This window comes from Eleginops maclovinus, chromosome 7 (assembly GCF_036324505.1).
Source record: "Eleginops maclovinus isolate JMC-PN-2008 ecotype Puerto Natales chromosome 7, JC_Emac_rtc_rv5, whole genome shotgun sequence".
Classification (NCBI taxonomy): Eukaryota; Metazoa; Chordata; class Actinopteri; order Perciformes; family Eleginopidae; genus Eleginops; species Eleginops maclovinus.
Window position 1 is genome coordinate 13,503,430 of NC_086355.1, and position 25,073 is coordinate 13,528,502.

Below are 25,073 nucleotides of genomic sequence, written 5' to 3' on the forward strand. Positions count from 1 at the left end.
CTCTGACTGCCGCACGGAGGGGCGTATAAAACAGACTCTCTCTCTTTCTCTCTCTCAGAGTTTTAGTGGAAATTAACGCTAGGAGAACTACTTTGAACGGACGGGAGGTTTATTTTAAACAACGTTGTTTTACTTTGAAGCTTTTCCACGCTGTTTTTATTGTTCACCTATCGAGGATGGCAAACTGATGGTAAGTTAACATAATCTCAACAGTGGTTTTAAAGTGCGTTTCTCTTCATGTAAATACACTGTGAAAAGTTTATTGCTGTAAATTAGTTATGGAAGTCTGCAGATGGGGTTAAACTATACTAAAAGTCTGTCTATCTATCTATCTATCTATCTATCTATCTATCTATCTATCTATCTATCTATCTATCTATCTATCTATCTATCTATCTATCTATCTATCTATCTATCTATCTTTTACACGCAGCACATGGATTAAAAAAATACATACAAAATAATTATAAAATAATTAAGAAAACATGTTTTAATGTCTTAATATTTAAAGATAAGTCTAGGAGGTTTCAGTATTGACAATGTGATGCAACCTCGGCATATCACGTTCTATCAAATTATGTTATGATGTGTTGAAGGCCTTTATGGGGCAAACAGTGATTGATCCCTTCTACTTCATGGACAAAAGCTCGAGTGCAAATGGTGTGCTACAATATGTTACAGAAGTTAATGGGTATGGCAGCAACTATTAGCCCACACACTCCATCTTAGACGACTTCCTGCTTGCATGACTGTCAACATCATTAGATTAGATTCCTGTCAATTAGAGATTGGACTGTCCTGTTTTCTTGCTATCCAGACCGTACACACACTTACTGTAGCCTGTCTGTATCTAAAAAATGTAATTTTATTCCAACAAAAAATGTAGAGGACTCCCCATCATCAGCAATTTTGCCAACGCCCTGAAGGAACGAGATGTAATGCCTGATAGTCTGTAAGAAATAACAGCAAGCATTAGTTGTGAGCACTTAAGATATGCGAGTGTGTTGGTCCCTTGGGATCCCACAGATACTGAACTGTGATCACTCAGTATACAGGCATGTTGCAGGTTAGGCATCATAATGCTCTTTAAGTCACTCAAATCTTGCAAGTATTTGTTGCAGCTCCTCAGCTTAGTTGTAGGCTTGTTCCGGTGGTCAGCAGTACAGCAGCTGAGGATGACCAAAACAAGTGAAATGTGTATAAGCATACAATTGTCTAAAGAGATTGACACTCACATTTCCACACAACTTGTGAAAAAGTTGAGACCATGTAGCAATCCCTTGTTTATGATTCAAAATCAACCATGATTGTTTGTGTAAAAAATGCATATACTCCAAAGTTATGGTCCTATTATAGTGATATACACATTAAAGAGATTGTATTATGATAGAATATTCAACTGCAGTCCAGCAATAATAGGATCCTTACACAGCCAGTATTCAGAGGATCGAAAATGACATCACCAGTCATTCTATAGACATTTTGACACGTGTGTTTTGTCTTAAAAGAGAACATGTGAAGCTATTATTTAACCCTAGGTCCCCAATCCCCAGCCACATTCAAGCTAACAGTAACTATGACTAAGCTATTGGAAAATGCTAAAATACTTAAGTCCCCTGGAATATTGCATTACATCGGCTGTAGGTCTCTTTTTTGACCTTTGTAAAGGTCTGCTTGTCTGTGTTTTCTCGTGCTTGTAGCTCACGGGCTGGTATAGACTCTGCTTTCAATCATCAATTAAAAGATGCTGTCAAAAGTCTGAAGGTAGAGGCACTTTCAGGTTTTGGAACGGTACAGCCCTAAGTAACTTTTTAAGTAAATGTAATGGCAATAAAAATATCGCCTTGATATCCCTGTCAGACACCTACAGTCGTGTTACTGAGTGTAGTGTTATGAAGCATTTTGAGGTCAATTAAGTAAATTTTTTCTAAAGGATCATGTACATTCAATATTTAAGCTGAGCTATTCTATCCGGGGCCAAAGTCAGTCATCACTTAAAGCTCATCAGTAGGACAGAGTTTAAGGTATGATGAATAGCAACACCAAACCAATGTGATGACATTATGTTCCAGTGAGAGTTGAGGGAATCTAATGTATCCATTTTAGGATAGCCGCCACAGGGTCAAGATGCTGACAAGTTGCAGATAAATTGAAGTGGGCCTATTTGAAGCTTCAAAGTGGCAGCTCATATCGCCAATTGTGTGTAATGAGTTGGGAGCCGATTGACAGAAGGATGCATACCTCTCTAGAGGTTAGTCGATGCAGGTTGACCTTGTTGGTTGAACATCAGAACAAGCTTTATTTTATGAGAAGTAACAAGAAGTTTGTCTTCTTATTTTTCATTCATTTAATTTTACCAAGACTATATTGTATTCCTCTTAATATTTACATGCTTAGTTATAGTTATATAGCAGTGTGTTGTCTTTTTAAGATCAACAGAGGAAGGTTAAGTGCACTTGATTCAGAATTGTTTGGTCTGTAAAATGCCAGGAAGCAAAGTCCAGCTCTTTATTGCTTTGTGTTTGTTTTTATATAATGTATATCATTTAACGTTACTATACAGGAGAGGTGATTTTGTGTATAAAAAAACAGAAACCAAGTCTAGGCATTTGTCCATAATGACAATGAGTACATTTTAAAAGTAATTCCACAAGATAAATTGTGGATGGTCACAATGACAAGTTATGTATGATATAAATAATAAGAGTAGTTATATATAAGTGTCACAAACAGTTTGAACTTGCAAAGGCCTTTGTACTGCATTTAACCTAGCAGTTTGGTCTTTCTATCCAAAGATGGCAGCATAACTGATGCCAATACTAACATCTATCTGTGATAAATGCAAACGTATCTTTCAACAAAAAATGGCAGTGTTAATTGTGTTGATATGTTATGATTTGCGCAAAAGATGCCTATCTTGTTCAATACCAAATTCCTTTTCCAATCCTTTTCCTTATCTGTTTCATCTTTTGTGAATATATCCAACTGTGTCTGTTCTATATGTCTTGGAATAAACCTGATAAAAATGTGCACAATCATATACTGTCAATCAGAATTTTTTTTAGTAGTTACAGTAGACTTCCTGTTGTTGTTGCAATTATATCACACATACTGTACAAACTAGTGCTGTGGGCGGTTGATTGACCTGTGTGTTTGGGATTGATTTTTTTGCATCACAGACTCAACGTTTGGAAGTATTCTATTTAACTATTACGTTAAGATCGGACACAAAACTGTCCATGGCAGGGCACAGAGAGATGCATTGCAGTCTGTAATGCATTCATATTTTATATTGCATATAGGTCTGCCTAACACATCATAGCAGTCAGGCCTATTAGTACGATGGATCTATTCCTCCCCCCTCTCTATCACAGTGCTCTGGGAAAAAGTGGATTCTTTTCAATTTGAGCGATGAAGGAGAGGAGCAAGAACCTCACCTGGAATTGATCATTGTCATGTCAAATCTTAATTTTATCTACTGAGGAGCAGATAATTAGATCTAATTTTACCATAGCTGGCAGGAATTTATGTGTATGTCAGCCATCTCTAGGCTCATTATAGCCTTCCACTTCCTGAACTGATGATTTCTGGACAAGGATTAGAGACACACACTTTCCTGTGCTCGCCATTTAAAGCAGTTCTGACCTGACAATAGAAATGTGATGCCAAAAATACTTCAAACTGTTTGTTTCCAATTATGTACCGTTTCATATCAGATATTACTTGGTTGTCGAGCTCTAATCAGATCTCCCTTTCTATCCAGACCCCTTAGGCCTTTCTCATGCTGGAGGCTAGCTGTTCTCTCTGAAGGCGCAGGATGAAAAGATGGCACAGCTGCTTGTACCACCAGGTCCAGACAGCTTCCGCCCCTTTAGTCCTGAGTCCCTCAAAGTTATCGAGAAACGTATCACAGAGGAGAACGCCAAGAAACCAAAGAAAGAGAAGAAAAAACGCAATGATGAGAATGAGCTCAAGCCCAGCCGTGACCTGGAAGCGGGCAAATCACTCCCTCTTTTGTATGGGGACACTCCTAAAGGCATGGTGTCGACACCGCTGGAGGACCTGGATCCATACTACACTAATCAGAAAGTAGGTTGGCTTAATTTCAAAGTTAAACCTAAGGACACTCGTTTCAATTTTGTATTAATTGTGTCAACATGTGGAGTTTTCTTGTTGGTTTAATACTTTGAAAGATAGTTACCCAAAAAATAGGATTCTTAAATCTATCATTGCATTCAGTGTTGTTGTACTTGTAAGTAACCATATGATGATACCAACCTTAAGTCATTATTGTTTTTTTAATACATACTTTTCTTTTCCTGTCAGTCTTTCATAGTGTTAAACAAAGGAAATGTCCTCTTCCGCTTCAACGCCGATCCTGCCTTGTACCTCCTGAGTCCCTTCAACCTCATAAGAAGAATATCAATTTGGATTTTGGTACATTCATATCCTTTCATCAAGATGTAATTCTAGACAAATGATTTTTATGTTGAGCCCTCACTAGTCTGTGGTTAATAAGCTATATCCCTGAACCATTTGCGCCTTGCATGAGATTATGATGAGAAAATGTGTTAATTTCCCAATAAAATAAGTAATTTCCTTGACAACATGCCCGCAAGTTGTTTAGTATGGTGATTATGTGCACTATCCTCGCCAACTGTGCATTTATGACACTAAATGGACCGCTTGACTGGGCAAAGCCTGTAGAGTAAGTTCCCAATTAACTACTATTTGAATCAAATACTGGTGTATATAAATATGAAAATGCAGTTTACATTAACAACCACATTTTGTTTCAACAGATACACATTTACTGCAATCTATACACTTGAATCCCTCATTAAAATTTTAGCCCGAGGGTTCTGTATTGGGAAGTTCACGTTTCTAAGAGATCCCTGGAACTGGCTGGATTTTAGTGTCATTGTCTTGGCGTGAGTAGTTTTATGTTTAACTGGTTCCTAAAAAAAAAATGTTGTGTCTTAAAGGGAAAAATAGTTTTATTCAATATTTTTATATGGCCAACAAAACGCAAACTATAGCAATATTTTAATATCTTCAGATTGTACTACCCTGTCTCTTGCACTATTTACAAAAGTGAAATAATACATGTCGGGTGCATTATTAAGGTCAGCATGGTCATGGAGTATTCCAGATTGCAACAATGTGGCTCATTTATGTGTTAGTAGAACAGGGGAGGCACTAAAGACATTGTTCGTTTTGGACTTTTTCTGTGATTAGTTGACAATGATAAACAATATAGAATATCATCAGGCTTTCCCTTTATTCATCATCACCGTGACCTCATTATCATTATACCTTCACTATTGTGCATGCCTCAGTATAGCCACAGTTTATACTGTTTGACTGCTTCACCTCATCATGTATTTAAATCTAATCATGTAGTGTATTTAGCATTGTAGGCTTCAATGTTATACTGTATGTGTTGTTGTTTCAGTCAATGTTCCATAGTAATTGTATGTTTCTCTGCAGGTATGTAACAGAGTTTGTACCCCTAGGCAACTTTTCAGCTCTTCGCACATTCAGAGTGCTGAGAGCATTCAAAGCTATTTCAGTAATCCCAGGTAAGCGGTAGGAGCAAGTGCATTTAAATTAGCTTCTTGCATGATTTTCTCCAGCTATCCTCCAATAACCTCCTCTCCTGCTACTCTTATGACATGTTTATGCCGGATGCTCCCTGAGACCACCTCCTTTTCACAGAATTGTTTAAGCAATCTGAACATCCACAATCCTAAAAACTATTTCAGTTATCCCATGGGAGAGCAAGATAAAATGCTTCAGATCTCTGGTTGATCACTTTCTAGACTCAGCTGTTTGATTCTCATTCTCAGTGTAACTTACCACTTAAGTCAGGAATCTTAAGCAGCAAAATGAAATATTTAATGTTCCTGTGTGTTTTCCCACCTAAAGATCTAGTGTGGATGTAGATCTTATGGTTACTCTATGAGATCTGTGCCATTTACTTATGTTTTATGAACAAGCTGCTTCCTATGTTTCTTGCATTATTGATTGACAGCCATTTGCTCCTCTTTGCTTGTGGTTAGCACATGATGTCATGTTATATGTGTGAGTGTTTCCCCTGATTGTTGCATGCACATTATCACTAACATGCATGATCCTCTGATTGCCACATTGAGTCTTGATGCATAAACACTGCATGAGAAACCATAGTAGGAGAAAATGAATTCAAAAGGAGCTGCTTAATTATTTATAGTGTTTGCTATTTAAACATACTATATATATGCAATTAATGATCTTTATCTCATTATAGATGATGCTTAAATGATAGTAGAAGCAAAGGGAAGAATATATGTATACTTTAATATGAACCGAATTTACAGAGTACTACAAGAAATGTGAAAAGAAAATTGAAAAGCCTTTTGTGACTACAGAAACTACCTCATGTTAATGGATCAGCATTGGAGCTGATGACCATCCTTGGAAAATACATTTAAAAGGATTGGGTGTGGAATTTACAAGAAGGGAGTTTAATGGGTATCTGTCTGGGATTTGGTTTGAGCCTACATTAGCTGCTACTAGCATAACAAACCTTTATCTCCTAGACAACAGATTAGGTGCTAGGTTTTGACATGAGAGATCCCTCTTTGTTTGCACATGCCTGCTTCTAATTTTCACAGTGCTTTTTAATTGACGACCTAAAATAACAAGTGATACTGTATCTGGCAGGCCTGAAAACCATTGTTGGTGCATTGTTCCAGTCAGTGAAGAAGCTTGCAGATGTGATGATCCTGACCGTCTTCTGCTTGAGCGTCTTCGCCCTGATAGGACTCCAACTGTTTATGGGCAATTTAAAAAATAAGTGTGTCCGGAATTATACCACTACGTCACAAAATAACGTCAGTTTCGTTGAAACGGAATATGGCACTCTCAACTTGTCAGACTACCTGCAAGATAAACGTGAGTACTTCACTTCATGTAAAGTATAAATCAGTGTTTATACAAAAATTACCACTTGTTTCAATAGTCAACACCTATTTAGCTACACGTTTTCAATATATGCAATTACATACAACATATATGAGAAGCCACACATACTGTAATTTGAAGCCCCACTTCAAATTACAGTATGTGTGGCTTTTCATATGGGTTTGTCTTGACATAGTGTCAGGATACTGTGCATTGTTCCTTATGAGGCCATATTTAATGTTGTTGTTTTACAGTATAAGACATCATTAACAAGATAAGTAATATTTAGTCTCACTCAATGAAAACATCAAAGAGGGCCATTGCGAATAATGCCACCAATTTACAGCCTCAGAATAGGCCATAGACTCTAACTGACACCTCAATGTTGACAAAAAAAACACTAAGATTATTAATTGCAGATTGCAGAGGTGTACTCATTAAAACAATATATTACTCCATTTGGGCTGCTTTCTAACCAATTCTCCCCAAAAAGTGTGATCTTCTTCTTTCCCCATCAGGTTTTTACTATTTCCTTCCAGGCAAACGAGATCCATTGCTTTGTGGATTAAGCATTGAAGCTGGGTAAGTTTATACCCAAACAAAATAGCTCTGTACAGTTTGATGCATCTGTTTGTGCATTCCTTCAAAGCTTAATGGACTCTTTCTTTTATTGCAGGCATTGTCCAGAGGGGTTCCGATGTGAAAAAGCAGGAAGAAATCCAGACTATAATTACACCAGTTTTGACTCCTTTGGCTGGGCCTTTCTCTCCCTGTTTAGACTGATGACGCAGGATTACTGGGAGAATCTTTACCAGCAGGTAGGCCCTTTAAAAAATAACAACTGGATTATTTATAATACATAAATCATGCATGTATCTATGATTTTCACTTCAAAACATTTAGTCAAATTCAGTAAACATCTTCTCTTGGTTTAGCTGTCCTTTCTGTTTATACACTGAAAAACAATCTGGTGTTCATTCTGGTGTTCATCCACAACCCTGGCTCTGACAATAGGAAACAAACAGAGCGACTCAGTAGTCCCACATCATTATTCCAGCCGGGTGAAGGGAAGTGCAATGGATGTATAAAGATAAGGCAGTCTGAGCAAAAGTTCTGAAGAAGTGCAGATATGAGGGGATAATTTGTAAAGGAATTGAGTTGAAATGTGAACAATCTTTCTCCAGAATCACCTCAGAATCGCTTATGAATTTACATATATGTTTGTTAGTTCTTCAGACAGTCAAAAACTGACCCCTCCAGATTTATAAAAGGTTATTGCAGGATAATTCAATATTTGATTTGGATAAATAAGGCTGCGTGTCATCTGCAGAAAAAATGTAGATACTGTGTCCACATACATTATATTTTGGCCCAATCGCCGCAGCTTGTATAAAGATAACCGTGTAGAATTTGGCCAAGGCAAATGTCAAAGAAAGGTCAGTTTATATTTGTTAAGAGGTGCCCATCCAATACTTTTAGTGGACAAAAGTATATATTAAACAAAAAAATGTTTAACAGCTGCGTTGAATCACTTAAAGTCAATGACAACATGCAGGTTAACTTCTAATGTAACCTAGATTGTCCTGTGTTGTAGCTCTGTATGAAGGTAATTACATTATCTTAAATGCCAATATGGTTTCCCTTGGTCCTTTGGTTGCTCAGTAACTATGAGTAACACACGGCTGGTTTGGTGGCAGGTTGTTGATATGTTTGTGTGTTGGAGGATGCTGTATTTTTACCAAATGCCTCTTCAAATACAAAAAAAAATGACAATGCTTGCTGTGGGATGGCTCTGTAAAAAGACAAAGTATTCTCACATTACATAATAGTCAATAGTGCAGGTGCATCTTGGTCAGAAGGAACAAAGATGAGCCTACTGTGACTCAGGCAAACAAAACTTCAATGGGACTGAAGGTAAACAGGTATCCACTGAATGGGCTTAACATTGTAGTATCAGCAAGTAAAGCAAACAGTAATACAACACTGCACTATGTGTAATTGATTGACATGACCAGCATGGTACTTTCAAAAAGCTTTTTTATGGCAGTTTCTCTTGGTCATAATATGGAAGACTTATTTTGTCTTTTTTAATCCTTTGGCTTCACTTTAGCACGTTTTACAGAGTATCCAACCTAATTTGTATAATTTATCAACACAAATCAGGTCTGTTACTCTTGAGAATGTGGTTAAAGTTATGTTTTTATGATCATTTTAATTATTTCAAATGATATTGGTCAGACAAGTACGAGGGATAGAGGCATTTACATAACATCTGCTGCTTGGACCTATCCACAAAACATCATATTGATAATCATATGAAAACTGACGGCATATAGCAGAGAGCAGCAACATGTTGAATTAAGAAATTCAAGATAAGGTAAATTAATTATAATAACAATATTATATGAGTGTACCACAACATTGTTTATTTTTTCTTCCAGACGTTGCGAGCAGCCGGGAAGCCCTATATGATTTTTTTTGTGCTGGTGATTTTCCTCGGTTCCTTTTATCTGATCAACCTGATCTTGGCTGTAGTAGCTATGGCCTACGAGGAGCAGAGCCAAGCCACCATGAAGGAGGCAAAGGAGAAGGAGGAAGAGTTTCAGGCCATGATAGAGCAGCTGAAACGGCAGCAAGAGGATGCTCAGGTAAGGGAAATTGAATATCCCAAATATTAATGTCAAAAGACTGATTTCAGGAATGCATCTCACTTTTATCACTAGATATTTCATTGTTTTTACGAAAAACCGCTGAGGGGTCAAAGTTGTTTTATAGCCCATGTTTCTATTGTGGTTAACATTTACTGGTATTGGTTATGAGTCTTCTCTTCGATGTTTACGTGAAAAAAAGCTGCAACCCTTTATAGTATAGTTAGTATAGATAGTGCATTTCTGTGAATATGTTTGGTTCTTGTTAGTGAATATTTTGTGTAAGCTAGTAACCTTTCGCTCAAGCCTGTGACCTCTTCACACACGTGACCATTGGTCTCCTCACAGCTGCTTGTGTACTGCTTGTTTTCAAGTTAGCCTGTTGTGTCCTTCCTCTCTGTCCTCCTCTGGCATAGGCTAACAGCCTTGCAGGTGCTATTATCTTCATTTAGGAGGGGCAGCCTGGGCTTCCGAAGCCTTATAGTTCCCACAGTGGGTACAAGCTCATGCTGACCTAAGATTGGCTTTATTGTTTATTGTGACCTAGATGACAGTTTAAGTTAGACGTATTGTCCTAGATTGTTTAGTCTGCTGCTCTGAGAATGTTGATTACCCATTCGGAACTAGTTCAAACTCTTCCTATCCCTGAGATCATCAGAATTGGTTAGGCAACCACTGTGGCAACTCGTGTCTGCAGTAAATGTCTTGTCAATTCTCCGGCCGTAACTCCGAATAAACCCAACAGTGTTTTGCCATCAAGTTCCTGCTCTGTGAGTTTCTTCTCCATTGCTTCAGAAGTTTCCACCACAGTTCTCACTTACAATGGCAAACTTTTACATGCAGTTGAACACTTTTTATGACACATTGTCATTAATAACTGAACAACATCAGTCTGAAAGATCTATTCCATGTGTTTATCCAAAATGTCCTCACTTTTCTTTTCTAGGCAGCAGCAACTGCAGCGGCTGCAGAGAGTGGTGAGGCCAGTGATAAACCTAGTGGCCCGGAGAGCTCTTCTGACAACTCTAAGCTAAGCTCCAAAAGCGCCAAAGAGAGACGCAACAGAAGGAAAAAAAGGCAGGAGGAGGTAAAAGGGGATGACAAGAAGGTCTCTAAATCCGAGTCACAGGACAGTATTAAGAAAACTTGCTGCCACTTCTCTGTGGATGCAAACCTGCTCAACTATGACATGAAATGCTCACCCACACATCAGGTTCAGTATGATCTGCCAGTAAGATTGTCTTTGAAAACAGTGATATTCTACTACCTACAGTATGTGTTGTGAAATGTTGACCCGCTTTCAAGTCATTATGTCCTTTCTGAACCCTAAAGCCCGATTAATGCATTGTTCTTTCCATTAATTTTATTTCTACATGTATCATCATTGCGGTTATTCTGCATTAATCAATAATAATACAAATTCAAGATATGTCAGAAATGTTTCATATTTTTCAGGCCTACCAAATTACAGTGGCATGAATAGTTCTATTCAATAACAAAAACATGTTTATTTCAGTATGAAATACTGACTCACTAACAGAGCCTTTCAGAAAATTGCAGTGCTCCAGTGGTCACAATATTTGGAAAGAATATTCATCAGAAGTGATAAGACGCCAGTCTGCTATAAAAGAAGAAAATCTAATTAAATGGCAGATATGTCTAACTTTGTCAATAGGGAGATTTGCTGGCTTTTGTCAGGCTCTTTGCAGAGCTCAAAATGAATGACAGGCAGTACAAGCTAATGGATTGATAATGAGATTGCCAAACTTTCATTACAGCCGCAGATAGTTGTGAGCAATTCTAATGTCATACCAAGTGTGGGATTTTTACAATATTAAGAATGTGTTACTTACAGTATGTTGTCAACCTTTACCGATCTTCTTTTAGTTTCTAATACATTTGTGATTACTTTCATGCTCATGTATGTGAGCCCAATGCAACGATCCATTTACTGCTTTCACAATGACATATTTTTTCCCATCATCACTTTTGGCATCGTCATTTTCATCATCATAATGCTGCCTTTTTTTGAAAATTCAGTCATTTTTTTCAAACATGGTGATTTTTCAATCATCATCATCATCATCATCATCATCATCATCATCATCGTCATCACCGTCAAAATCATCATCAATATCATGATGAAATTCATTTTCATCTCTTCATCATCATGACCCTTACCATTCTTACTTTACCCATCACCAACATGTATTTTTAATTTTTGCAGTTTCCTTTAAGTCCTCGAAGCATAATGTAGAGCATCGTCAACCTTCTCATTATCATAAGGCTTTTTCATTTGCACTTCTGACATTGTGGTCATTGCGATGTCATCTTTCCTTTTTTATGATCAGAGTTGATCTTATTATGATAAGATGATAAGAATATCTTTCTCTTCTAGTCCTTTCTGAGTTTTCGTGGACCCATGTTCTCATCCAGACGGAATAGTAGGACCAGCATTTTCAGTTTCCGAAGCCAAGCGCAGGACGTGAGCTCAGAAAACGAATTTGCTGATGATGAGAACAGCATTTTTGAGGACACCCTAAGTCGAAGGGGCTCTTTGTTTTTTCCCCGGACTAGTGATCGACGCAGCAGCAATATGAGCCAGTGCAGCTTCTTGTCTCATCTCCTTCTTCCACCAAATGGGATCAAGCACAGCTCTGTAGACTGCAATGGTGTTGTCTCTCTGGTGGGTGGGAATTCACACCCACTGTCACCTGTGGAGCTTCTTCTGCCCAAAGTGACGGTAGATATGGCCTTCACAGGAGACAATGTAAGAAAGGGTTGTCTAGCCCAGATTGCCCTATTTCATTTGCCTATAGACTATAGCCCATAGCTCAATCTTTTTGTTGTTGTTACCCTTTACTGTCTGAATCAAATACCCTCATGTGTAAGATGCTGTTTCAGTAGAACATCATTCAAAAGTACCACAGTTCATGATCATTCAAGCAATTGTTGTTTTACTTACTAAAAGGAAAATTTCACTCTGCGAGCATTGGTATCTGTGAAACCGTGGCCGAAAATCTTGATTGGATGAAAAGGAGGGGTAACTTTTCACAAGGCTTCCCAATAGCCTTGTTAGACTCAAAAGCTTTTGTGAATGCTAGACTCACTTTCAACTGCCTATGCCATTTTCTGTGGTCAGGAATGACAATTACAGTGTTCCTACTGATACGCTTTTGTTTCTCTATCCACTATGATTGGCTAGCATAACTTGGACATTTTTTTAATGTTTAATTTCTATAATATTTTTGCAGCCACTTTATATGCTTTTTAACACAGTTCCTTAACACAGTTGCATCTGTAACAATTGTTTCTATTCTCAGGCTGACACCACTGACACAGAGTACAGACAGGCCGGTGGAGGAACAGACCAGGAATGTATTGACTTCCTCGAGGGCCCAGAGGCTAGACAAAGAGCTCTCAGTACAGCTAGTGTCATAACTAGCACAGTGGAAGGTAAGCATTGTATTCAATGGCATAAGTGTCCTATCTTGATTTTGTCTTGGATATCAGAAATAACAATGATGACATCAGATACATTTTGGGTTTAACCATTACTTGTTTGCATCAGAGCTTGAAGAGTCGAGGCAGAAGTGTCCTCCTTGCTGGTACAATTTTGCCCACACTTTCCTCATCTGGGGGTGTTGTCCGAGATGGTTGAGGATCAAGGGAAAGGTTAAAGTAGTTGTGATGGACCCCTTCACGGACCTTGCCATCACCATCTGCATTGTGCTCAACACATTGTTTATGGCCATGGAACATTATCCAATGACTGGTGGTTTCGCCGATATGCTGTATGTGGGAAATTTGGTGAGTGTGAATTGTACAAAACATGTTTTTTTTTGCGAAATGGGTTTCATGTTTATTAATGGTCAGCATTTCTGCTTCTTGCTTTAATAAAGATTTTTACTAGCATCTTCACGGCAGAAATGGTTTTCAAGATCATTGCTATGGACCCATACTTTTACTTCCAGGAGAGATGGAATATTTTCGATTCAATCATTGTCAGTTTGAGCTTGATGGAGCTGGGCTTGGAAAACGTTAATGGCATGTCTGTTCTGAGATCATTTAGATTGGTGAGTATAAATATAATGTATAGTTGCCAAAGTCAATGTTCAGTAGCAGTTGTTCGCTGAAAGATACAAAAAACTGTTTCTTTCTTTTCTTTTTGCAGCTGAGAGTATTCAAGTTGGCTAAATCGTGGCCCACTCTTAACACACTGATCAAAATAATTGGCAATTCAGTGGGGGCTTTGGGCAACCTGACGCTGGTGCTGGCCATTATCGTCTTCATCTTTGCAGTTGTGGGCATGCAACTGTTTGGAAAATACTACAAGGACTGTGTGTGTAAAATCTCTGAAGACTGCACTCTGCCCCGTTGGCACATGAACGACTTCTTCCATTCATTCCTCATTGTGTTCCGAGTGCTTTGTGGAGAGTGGATAGAAACCATGTGGGACTGTATGGAGGTGGCTGGGACACACATGTGCATCACTGTCTACATGATGGTCTTGGTTATTGGAAACCTTGTGGTACATTTTCATCTCCTATGGTCAATTAATGAGCCCAACTTAAAAATCAACTATTTTATAAATACTCAAGTTCTGTTGTTATCATAAAGTACAATGCCTAAAACATGAAATCCAATCTTACATGAAGTTATGTCATTATTTGTTAGGTGCTGAATCTGTTTCTGGCTCTGCTGCTGAGTTCATTCAGTGCTGATAACCTGGCAGCAACGGAGGATGACAGCGACATGAACAATTTGCAGGTTGCTATTGGAAGGATTCACAATGGCATTTCCTTTGTCAAGTCCCTGGTTCGAAGCAGCTGCAATAGTGCCTGTCTCAGGAGAAAGAAGAAAAGGAAGGGTCAAGACAAATCCCTGGATGAGCTCCACAAGCCTTTAGGGCCAAATGGTGTCCCCAATCATACCATCAAAGACTTTTCTAAGAATGGAAATGGGGATGTGACCGGAGTGGACAAAAATGGAGACAAGTACATAGTCAGTAGCAAGAGTGATGATTCCATTATGTCTTTCATTCACAATCCTAGTCTGACTGTCACTGTTCCTATTGCTTTGGGAGAATCTGACTTTGAAAACCTCAACACGGAGGACTTCAGCAGTCTCTCGTCTGATATAGTAGGCTGCCCTGTGGTAAGGATGCTCTTGTGGATTGGTGCGATTGGTATTTCAAGGTGCCTTTATTGTTCAAAAATAAGTTACTTCTTACACCAAGCCTATATAAATAATGTTTAGGATGTGTAATGGACGACAGAGTATTTCACTATTGGTTGTAGTTTGATCCATCACAGTAGTCACGTTGAAGCACTTTGCCCCAAGTCCATGGCAATAAGGTACGTGCACATGATGTGGTGTTTCCCCTGAAGATACTAAATCCCTTGGCCCTTTAATGGGGAGAGGCCATATAGACAGGAAAATACCAGTGTGTAGATTGCATTATGTGCCATTTGAGCCTGAGTGCTTGGAAGCCGAATCCTCCTTTTAAGAGTGCTATGTGCTTTGCATGGAAAGAAATATCGCAGTGCAAAAGAAATACACTGTCTATTTTATGGGTTTGAGCTTGCAATCATTTGAGTTGCTACTACTTGCTGCTTAACGGATGCTCCAACGGTTAAAAAAGACTTTGTTGCAATCATTATGGAGATAATTTACATTAATCATCCAGTAACATTTTTGACATACTACACATCTTTCTTTGACATTACTTTATTTACTCTCTGGTCTCAAATTTGTATTAATACAAATCTGCAGAAGAATTTATCCTCCTTTTTTCTTGATTCTAGGGTTTGCTTTTTTACTTTATTTGTTAATTGGGGTTTTGCCAACATTTTAAATAGACTTTGAATCATGACATCAAATACAATTACCAAACCAGGATATGTGGTTTCAGGACATACATACAAAGACTTTCTGCTGACGTGCGTTCAATAGATATTTAAAAATGGCAATTTTACTTTAAAATGTTTACCGGGTTTCTCGTAATTTAGCTGAAGCTCTTTGACAGCACCAGAATGTATGCATCAAAGCACAAAGCATCAACACATTCACTTTAATACTCACAATCTATCTCCATAACATGCTTACATCATTGCCTGTACTGCATTAGCTGGTCCCAGAATAGCCAGTGCTCCTGCGTTCTCCAGGAAGGCATTTAAGCTGTTCTCATCTACCAGCTATTAAGAGACACACCCTGTAGAAAGCCATATAACAGCAGGCTGAATGACCATGCTACTGTACAACACCAAAAGGTTGCCACTCTTACATGTTGTTTTGTTTGTTATATTCCTTAGGAAATGTACTTTATATATAATTTTCCTATTTCATTGAAAAAATATTTTGTTCGCCTCTTGGCTTAGCAAACATTTAATGGGAGAAACAAGTCAGAATGGGCTTCTTACTCCTAATCTAAACAAAACAACAGACACTAGATAAGAAAATATGCCAAAAATCATCATGCATGACATAAAATCACCATGTACTAATCACGCCTCTCTGAATTGTATTGGTTTTTGTGTATGAAAATATCTTAATTTTGAAGAGCTATGGAGTGCATCAAGTGTGTAGAGAGACAGGTTTCCAGTGTGTCAGTCCCTTTATGGCTCTGTTATGTTTGCTTATCCAACACTGGTTTTATTCTGCTTCATCCGCAGATTGTGGAAGATGATGACCAGGTCAGCTCCTCTGAGGGGAGTACGATAGACGGTTTGCCAGGCGGGGAGGGAATAGATTCTGTGAACTTTGAACTGGAAGAATTTATTGAACCTGACGCCTGCTTTACTGATGGTAAATTCTACTACAACTATCACTTAACCCAGCACTATGGTGTTGTGATTATACACAATATTAAACAGGATATTTGCCATCTTCTCTTTCTCCGTACTCAGGGTGTGTGCAAAAGTACCAGTGTTGTCAAGTAAAAGTGGAAGTGGGCTGGTGGAAGGTGTGGTGGACGCTTAGAAAGACTTGTTTCCGGATCGTGGAGCACAACTGGTTTGAGAGCTTCATCATTTTCATGATCCTGCTCAGCAGTGGAGCCCTGGTAAGAGCATGTGTGGGGAAAAAAATATCTGCAGTTTATGTATTAACATTTTATGTTTGGCATCACGTCGGGCCGTAGATTTTCAAAGTGCTGAGGTTAAGAGCATTTTGTTTAACTTTGGAAAATTGAACATAAATCTAACGTAAGGATTAGATTTTTAAGATGTATTTATGTTGTGTATTCCTTTTAAGAATGAATTACTTACTAACATTTTCTTGATCAGGCATTTGAGGACATCTACATTGAGAAGAGGAAGACCATTAAAACTATGTTAGAGTTTGCGGACAAAATCTTCACCTACATCTTCATTCTGGAGATGTTACTGAAGTGGGTGGCCTATGGATATGCCAAGTATTTTACAAATGCCTGGTGCTGGCTAGACTTCCTCATTGTCGATGTAGGTTGAAACATATCTGATAACACAGAATGACACATTCACTTACTTACTTTAAACAATTTCTTATCTTCTTTTTATTAACATCTGTATGTGTTTTAGGTCTCACTGATCAGTATGGTAGCCAATGCCCTGGGATATTCTGAACTTGGTACCATCAAATCTCTGAGAACCCTTCGAGCTCTGAGGCCACTGAGAGCCCTGTCTCGGTTTGAAGGCATGAGGGTAAGATTCACTTGATTTCTGTAGTCATAATGCATCTGTCACCATCTTACTGCACCGGCAGTGGAGGAGAGTAGCATAAAGATCCACCATTTTATGCAAAACCTGAAGATCACATACCGCTTATGTTGCATATTAATTAAGACTTCCCTTATTTCCTTATTCCTTTAATCTTTCTCTGGCTGTTATTTGTCCTCAGGGTGACTAAAGTGATTAAAGAAATATTTAGGCATGTCCAAGAATGTGTTATAAAGCTAGATTGATACCACTCTCTTTTCTGTTTTTAAAATGGATGTTATGAGCCGTGATGGTTAGGTTATCTTAACTAATCATAAAATGTGGTAACAAGGCTAAACTGCCAGCCTGTCTTGATCCAAAGGTAAATCAAATTTGCCTACCAGCACCTCGCTAAGTAACACAAAGGTGTAAAATCAAGAAGTTGATGTTTGCTAGGGACTCATGGTACTCTTTTTGGGCTAAAAAACAGCTCCAAGGCTAAAAATTGTCATGCACATAAACACTCAAAACTTATAGTAAACAATCGATACACATACAGCGTGTTAATGATTTAGCTTTGAGTTGCTTGTAGGTGGATTTTTGCCTTTGGATTGAGCAAGACTAACTGTATCACCCTTTTTTAAGTCTTTATTCTAAGATAAGATAACAATGCTAAGCTAAATGTCAGATTTTTCTGTTGTGTGAGGACCTGTCTGCTGTGACATCTCAGGCCCTTACAATATTTTGCTGTGCAATGCAAACCTAGTCTAAACAGGGGTGGACCACTTATGTAACCAAAGGGGGAGGGTTGACAACTGCTAAAATCAATGTAGGATTTATTGATTAGTTGCTTACATATTGTATTGTTCTAGTTCTTTAAAGTACTGTTGAGATTATATTTTCTCCATTGTAGCTTTCCTTATTGGCAAGAGCAGCTATTCATGTGTCAAACGATTTTATTACAATTTCATTATGGTGGATAGTGTTGGGTTTTTTAATATGATATATTCACATGTTTTTACATGTTACTGTTAGTGGGCTAATATTGTGTCTAAAATGTAGTGGTAATGCACTAAAACAACCTTTAGATACATTACGCAACATCAATCTCCTGCCTATTATGTTCCCACCTTGACCATGCAGTTTCAGTGTTTTTAAGATGTTCATTATTTCTACAGTACATCCTATCCTATGATGGCCTTATGATGGTTGATGTTTTTGTGTGCAGGTGGTGGTCAATGCCCTACTTGGAGCGATTCCTTCCATCTTCAATGTGCTGCTGGTTTGTCTCATCTTCTGGCTCATCTTCAGCATCATGGGAGTAAACTTATTCGCGGGGAAGTTTGGCAAATGTATCAACAGAACCACAAATTTAGATATGTCTATATCAGTGGTGAAAAACAAGACACAATGTAACATTGACCAAAACATTACTCGTTGGAAGAACATCAAAGTGAACTTCGACAATGTTGGTATGGGATACCTTGCATTGCTGCAAGTGGTAAGTAACTGATCATAGAACAAATATTTTAGTTGATGTAAGCCAATGTCTTATTTGCTGTTTGTTGGATATCAAGAAGTGATTTGTAGGGTGAGAACTACATTTGTTTGGAAATTGTTCATTTCTATAAAGGCTACATTCAAGGGCTGGATGACTATCATGTATGCTGCTGTGGACTCTCAAAGCAAGGTAATCACATTTTAATGTTGCACACTCTTTGTTCCATTATATAATCTCACTGATCATTTGTCCCACCCAATATCACAACATTTAAGGTTATAATCCTTAAAAAGCGTATGAAATCAAACCCTGTGATCATCTCTCTCTCTCTCTCTCCGTAAACTACATAACAAGTTGCTGGATCTCAAAAAAGTATTTTGGCTTGTCCACATGTACCATGGTGTTGTTTTTTTTTTAATGTTCCAAAAATCCATCCATGAAATTGGGAGCACACATTTCAATTGAAAACGACTTGAGACGTGTGCCGTATTCAATCAAACAGTTGCGGGTATCCTTGACTTTAGTCTTTATTACTATAACAACATGAGTTTGTTTGGATTCACTGTAAACAAGTACTTTAAAGGTCTTCTCAAGGAGTGTTAGCTGTAGTATTACATTGCATTTACTGCTAGCACCAGTTTTTAAAAGAACCAGTATCACAATTTTAAGGATTATAATTATAAGGTATTAATGTCTCAATTTCCTGTTCCTTTTATAGATAGAAGAACAACCAGATTATGAGATCAACCTGAACATGTACTGGTATTTTGTTGTTTTCATAATATTTGGAGCCTTCTTCGCTCTCAATCTCTTTATTGGTGTCATCATAGACAACTTCAATCAGCAAAAGAAAAAGATAAGTTTCTAAACAAATGTGGATATTTTCCCTTGATATACTGTTGGACATTCAAAAATGTAAAAAGCATTCATCTATGTGTCTCCTTATCACCTTTGCTGGGATTTAATATGCCTCGTACTCTTTGTTTACTTTGGAGGTCAAGACATCTTCATGACTGAAGAACAGAAAAAATACTACAATGCCATGAAAAAGCTAGGGTCAAAGAAACCACAAAAACCTATTCCCAGACCATCAGTACGTATCTGTAATTCAGCCTGCATCTAATCTGTATTGCAATTGTGATCTTTGTTTCATGGCACTTACATTTTATTTTTCTCTGCTTTATGTCTATTTCAGAACAAAATTCAAGGATTTATCTTTGACTTCACCACAAAACAAGCATTTGATATATTAATAATGGTTCTAATATGGCTTAATATGGTAACCATGATGGTAGAAACTGATGAACAGTCAGATGGAAAGGCAAACGTTCTCTACTGGATAAATCTAATATTCGTTATCATCTTTACTGGAGAGTGTTTGTTGAAGATGATCGCGCTTCGCCATTACTACTTCACAAATGGTTGGAATGTATTTGATTTCATCGTTGTCGTCCTGTCAATCATCGGTATGAATCACCTCTGTTCACAGCACTGCTAAAATAAATTAAAACCATTATTTTTGTTCAGTTTAATGTGTATTGTTTACAGTTGTTTTAATATGTTTTGCTCTCTTTCCCCAGGCATGTGTCTCTCGAAACTGATAGAGAAGTATTTTGTTTCGCCAACCTTGTTCAGAGTCATCCGATTGGCTCGGATTGGCCGTGTGCTCCGCCTTATTAAGAGTGCCAAAGGAATTCGTACACTCTTGTTTGCCTTGATGATGTCACTTCCTGCCTTGTTCAACATTGGTCTCTTGCTCTTTTTGGTGATGTTTATCTATGCTATCTTTGGCATGTCAAACTTTGCTTACGTCAAGAAGGAATCAGGCATTGATGACCTTTTCAATTTTGAGACATTTGGCAACAGCATGATCTGTTTGTTCCAGATCACCACCTCAGCAGGGTGGGATGGCCTTCTTGAACCCATTCTCAACAAACATGAAGATGATTGTAACAATTCAATGGAGCATCCTGGCAGTCATATTAAGGGAGACTGTGGAAATCCCCCTGTGGGGATTGCCTTCTTTGTAAGCTACATCATCATCTGTTTCCTGATTGTGATAAATATGTACATTGCTGTTATCCTGGAAAACTTCAGTGTGGCCACTGAGGAGAGCGCTGACCCACTAAGTGAGGATGATTTTGAAACATTTTATGAGGTCTGGGAAAGGTTTGATCCTCATGCAACACAGTTCATGGAGTACAATAAGCTTTCAGAATTTGCAGATGCTCTGGACCCACCGTTACGTATACCCAAGCCTAACAAGATGGAACTGATCTCTATGGATCTACCCATGGTGAATGGTGAACGCATTCACTGCCTGGACATTCTGTTTGCATTCACAAAACGCGTTCTTGGTGAGGGTGGGGAGATGGACATCCTAAGGGGGCAGATGGAGGAGCGTTTCATGGCCTCCAATCCTTCCAAAGTTTCCTATGAACCAATCACAACCACCCTCCGTCGCAAACAGGAGGACACATCAGCCGCTGTCATTCAGAGAGCATACAGAAATTATGCAAGGAAACGTGTTTTCATGAAGACCTCAGACACATCTGGTGTTAACATTCAAAGGGATGGACCACACATTGACAAAGAGGACGTTGTCACAGACAAACTCCAAGATATTTCTAGTGCCGATAAAAGTGAACTGACACCTTCAGCGGCCCTTCAACCTTTATGCAACAGTGTGACTACAAATGGAAAAAACAAATATGAAAAAGACAAAAGTGAAAAGGAAATGGAGGGCAAAGATGTCAGAGAGCAATACTGAAGGAATTCTGGAGATGCAACTAAGACATTTTAAATAATGAAAATGTTTACAACCTTTGAAAGACATCCACTGGACTCCCTCTTTTAAAATATATATATATATATATATATATATATATATATATATATATATATATATGCTAAACTGACCATGCCTACTTGAGTCTAAAGTTGGGTGGGTCATTTAGGCTTTAGTGGGACCAACTGGCTGTGTTCTAGGTGCAAGGATGCCTTTTGGCTAAGTGTTCAGAAAGACACATTAGTTAATGCTTTAACTTTATTATATGGCAGTTCTGCTATCCAGTGTCTTGAATTATTGTTATATCATTGAAAGTTGTATTACTTAACTACCTTTTTTTTCAAGCAGAAAAACCTGTTATTCTGCTCTTATTATTTTTTTAATTTAATGGTTTGCTTTGTTGACTTTTTATACGTTTTTTTTACTTTTCAAAAGGCTTGTTCTTTCACGGACAATAACGCTAATCTTGCTTGCTGATACCGCTATTGGACAAATCCAAGAGACCACGTCAGAATCGCTGCAGTTTACTAGAAATGTAGACCTGCATGAATGTTTCTCCATCAGTGTGCATGCTTTAGTACACTATTTTTATCCTGTTCTGTCCGCGTCAAATATGTTTGATGCAAAGTAAACAGTCAACAACAAGGCTGTTTTTTTTATTTGTGAGTTAAGCCTACAGTCCAAACAAATCCAGCCCTGTGCATCGATTGTGTTTATCAGTGTCCAAGCCATAATGCATGGCAGGAATATTTTGCACATTCATATTTATTTAATCACCATCAAATACTTAATCTCAGCCGGCTATATGCTAGCGATGTACCATCTAACATTTTACTAGTTATGAACAGATTTTATCAAAAAACAAGGTTGCTTATAAAAAGCATTTGCTGTTCACACAATCCAAATGACCCTGTTATAAATGACCTTGCTGAACCACAAATCTCATAGTTTGCTCCATGAGGAGTTTATCTGTGATCATGTCTATTTAGAGGACAGCTGTATCATTTCAAATATTCTGACTTCAGATACAGGTCTCTTTTCATGTGTCTTGCATTTCCTCATGTCTCCTTTCTTTCCTTGTTGTTTTTTTATAATGGACCTTGATGTAATGATTATATTATGTGTGGAATTTATGGAAGAATTACTATTTATCACCTGTGATATGAAACCAAATATTCTCCATGATCTGCTGTATTTTAGCAGACAGGGAAGCTGCACATTTAGCAGGGGAAAACTGGAAACTGTTAAATGAACAGTAATTATTCGTCAAATAATTACAAAGCCATGTTTTTAAATCTTGTGGATGTTCTATAACTTTGCTGTTTAAGCTTAACTTTATTTTTCAACCTTTAACTTAATTGTATTATTTATTCATATGTTATGTTTTTGTACTATTTTTAAACTGTTTATTCACAGTTTACCTCTCAATCGTTATCATGATAAATATCAGTTGGATGAAAGACTTCACAGAATGTTCTGAATGATTGTCTCAAGGACATGGCATCACACATCTCATGTTTCATACTTCTGTTTACATTTTATAGTTGCAGTTGTGTTACTTTTTTCAGTTCTTCCCAGGCCATGACAACCACCCTGGACTGTATCACAACTTCATCTGTTGTTCATTGTTGTAAAAGCATATTTCCATTGATGTTAGTATATTTTGCATGTTATTAAAACATTGAATACTTAATATATACTTTATGCATAACGAAAGAATGTTTTGATTAGATCAAATTTACCATCTCCTATCATGCATATGCATAATGTTTGTAGTGTATAAATAAATGCATGCAAGACATTGCTATAACCCATTTCACCGAAATGCCAAAATAATAAAGATTACATGTACCTCAAGTATGCCAAAACATTCCATAACTTCCTTTTTATAAAAGACATTTATATATTGTTGTATGTATGCAAGACATTTCATTTTGATTACTGTTTCTGTCTTTTTGATCTGACTGTTGAGGTGTTGGAGTTGGATTTACGGAAAAATATTCTCAAAGTCATAACTATGCACAATTTTATACACATGCAGAAAACCAATTGAGCTGGTGTAACATAACATCTTCATTTCTGCATAGCTTACTTTGCCTATAAATATTCTACGCAAACATGATTTTGCCTGTCTAGCTTAGTGCAACAATTCTGATTGATTCCAATTCAGCTGAGAAACATGTACCTGCATACAAAATGTACTGCTTAAAACTACTCTCCCACCCTGTGTATGAATGAAAATGTGTCTGGTCATTTCTCTGAGAGTTTTTTTTTCAAAGCCCAAATTTTTTAGTTCAATTTCATGTTATGCTGCAATCTTTCATAGGTCTCAGTAGAAATCAGCGCTCATCAGTTTATTTCTTTAAAATATTTTTTACAAAAACGTATTTTCCTATGTTGAGATTTTCATTGTGATTTTTTATGTATATGTATAATACTATTACATTTATAAACTTAATGACAATGCTGATAACTACAAAACCTCAATCAGCATTAGCTCATTTCAGAAGCTGTAAAATGTTCGAGTTATCAGTGTCTATTTCATGTGTAATGAGCACTCAAACTCTAAATGATTCAACTTACATTGATCCTTTGAATCTCTTGGGATATCCAAAGCACTTATGAATGTTTGACTTTAAGCAAATCATTGTAAATGACAGGACAACACCATATATGTAAAACATAGCTTTCAAACATTTTAGGAGATCCAGGCCAAAAAGGAAGCTTCAGATCTGAAAATATGAACAGGTTTCTGATATTATCATTTCACTCTGCACTATGTTTTAGCAGTCATCTTTGCAAGAAGCTACAATCTGGTTTCTGAGTGCGCCTTGTGGCTACTGCCGGAAACTATTAGCATTTTAAGTGGGTGGAACATATTTATTAATTATTAATAACAGTCGAAATATTCATTACTGTCCAATATCCCTTTTGCCTATTGTGGCTGCTGAATACTGAAGGCAGTAAACAAGAAGATGATGGTAAAGTGCTGATTATTCCTGCCATACTGTCTCACAATGATGTGATTATCAGTTTGTGCCACACCCACTCACAGTACTGCATGGCTCACATACAATACAATTGAGCTGTTTCTGAATAAATGTTTGCCAACAGATCTCGAAACATCATGACCAAATGTAACTGTTTAGAGAAAATTAAAATAGCCTTTATCTGTATGTAGGACTACAACCAGAACACAGCTCCACTGATTACAACAGGTGGGGTTACAGATTGCCTATTTTAATAACCAGTAAATCAAGAATGATTCGGCAGATTCTCCTTTCCGGTTGCCCAGCAACATGACATCAAGCTCCTGTGTTAGACTGCATTAGGGTGGAAGGTCGGAAGTTGGTCTACTGTCCCCACCCTGGCAGTCTCGCAAGCTGGAAAATAATATGTGGACATGTTATATGAAAGGATTTCTATTTGGCTTGGGACACTGGAATGCATGGAGGGGAGCAGAGGAAAAAACAATTCAAAGAGAAATCTGAGAATGCTACCCATAACAGCTCTGT

The 25,073-nt window shown here is 37.7% G+C and overlaps 1 protein-coding gene across 1 annotated transcript; it reads left to right on the forward strand.

The window, feature by feature from the left end:
* Positions 1-23,776, forward strand: scn1laa (sodium channel, voltage-gated, type I-like, alpha). The gene is given in 27 exon segments (XM_063887319.1): positions 1-190; positions 3,764-4,089; positions 4,327-4,488; positions 4,620-4,708; positions 4,803-4,931; positions 5,491-5,582; positions 6,706-6,936; positions 7,464-7,527; positions 7,622-7,763; positions 9,387-9,593; positions 10,540-10,806; positions 11,992-12,363; positions 12,917-13,049; positions 13,165-13,403; positions 13,496-13,669; positions 13,768-14,124; positions 14,271-14,750; positions 16,268-16,400; positions 16,502-16,656; positions 16,880-17,053; positions 17,153-17,275; positions 18,498-18,770; positions 18,903-18,959; positions 19,489-19,626; positions 19,759-19,863; positions 19,966-20,236; positions 20,351-23,776. Coding segments are annotated over 26 exon segments (6,021 nt in total). The 5' UTR covers positions 1-190; positions 3,764-3,825; the 3' UTR covers positions 21,541-23,776.
* Positions 23,777-25,073: the final 1,297 nt, after the last annotated feature.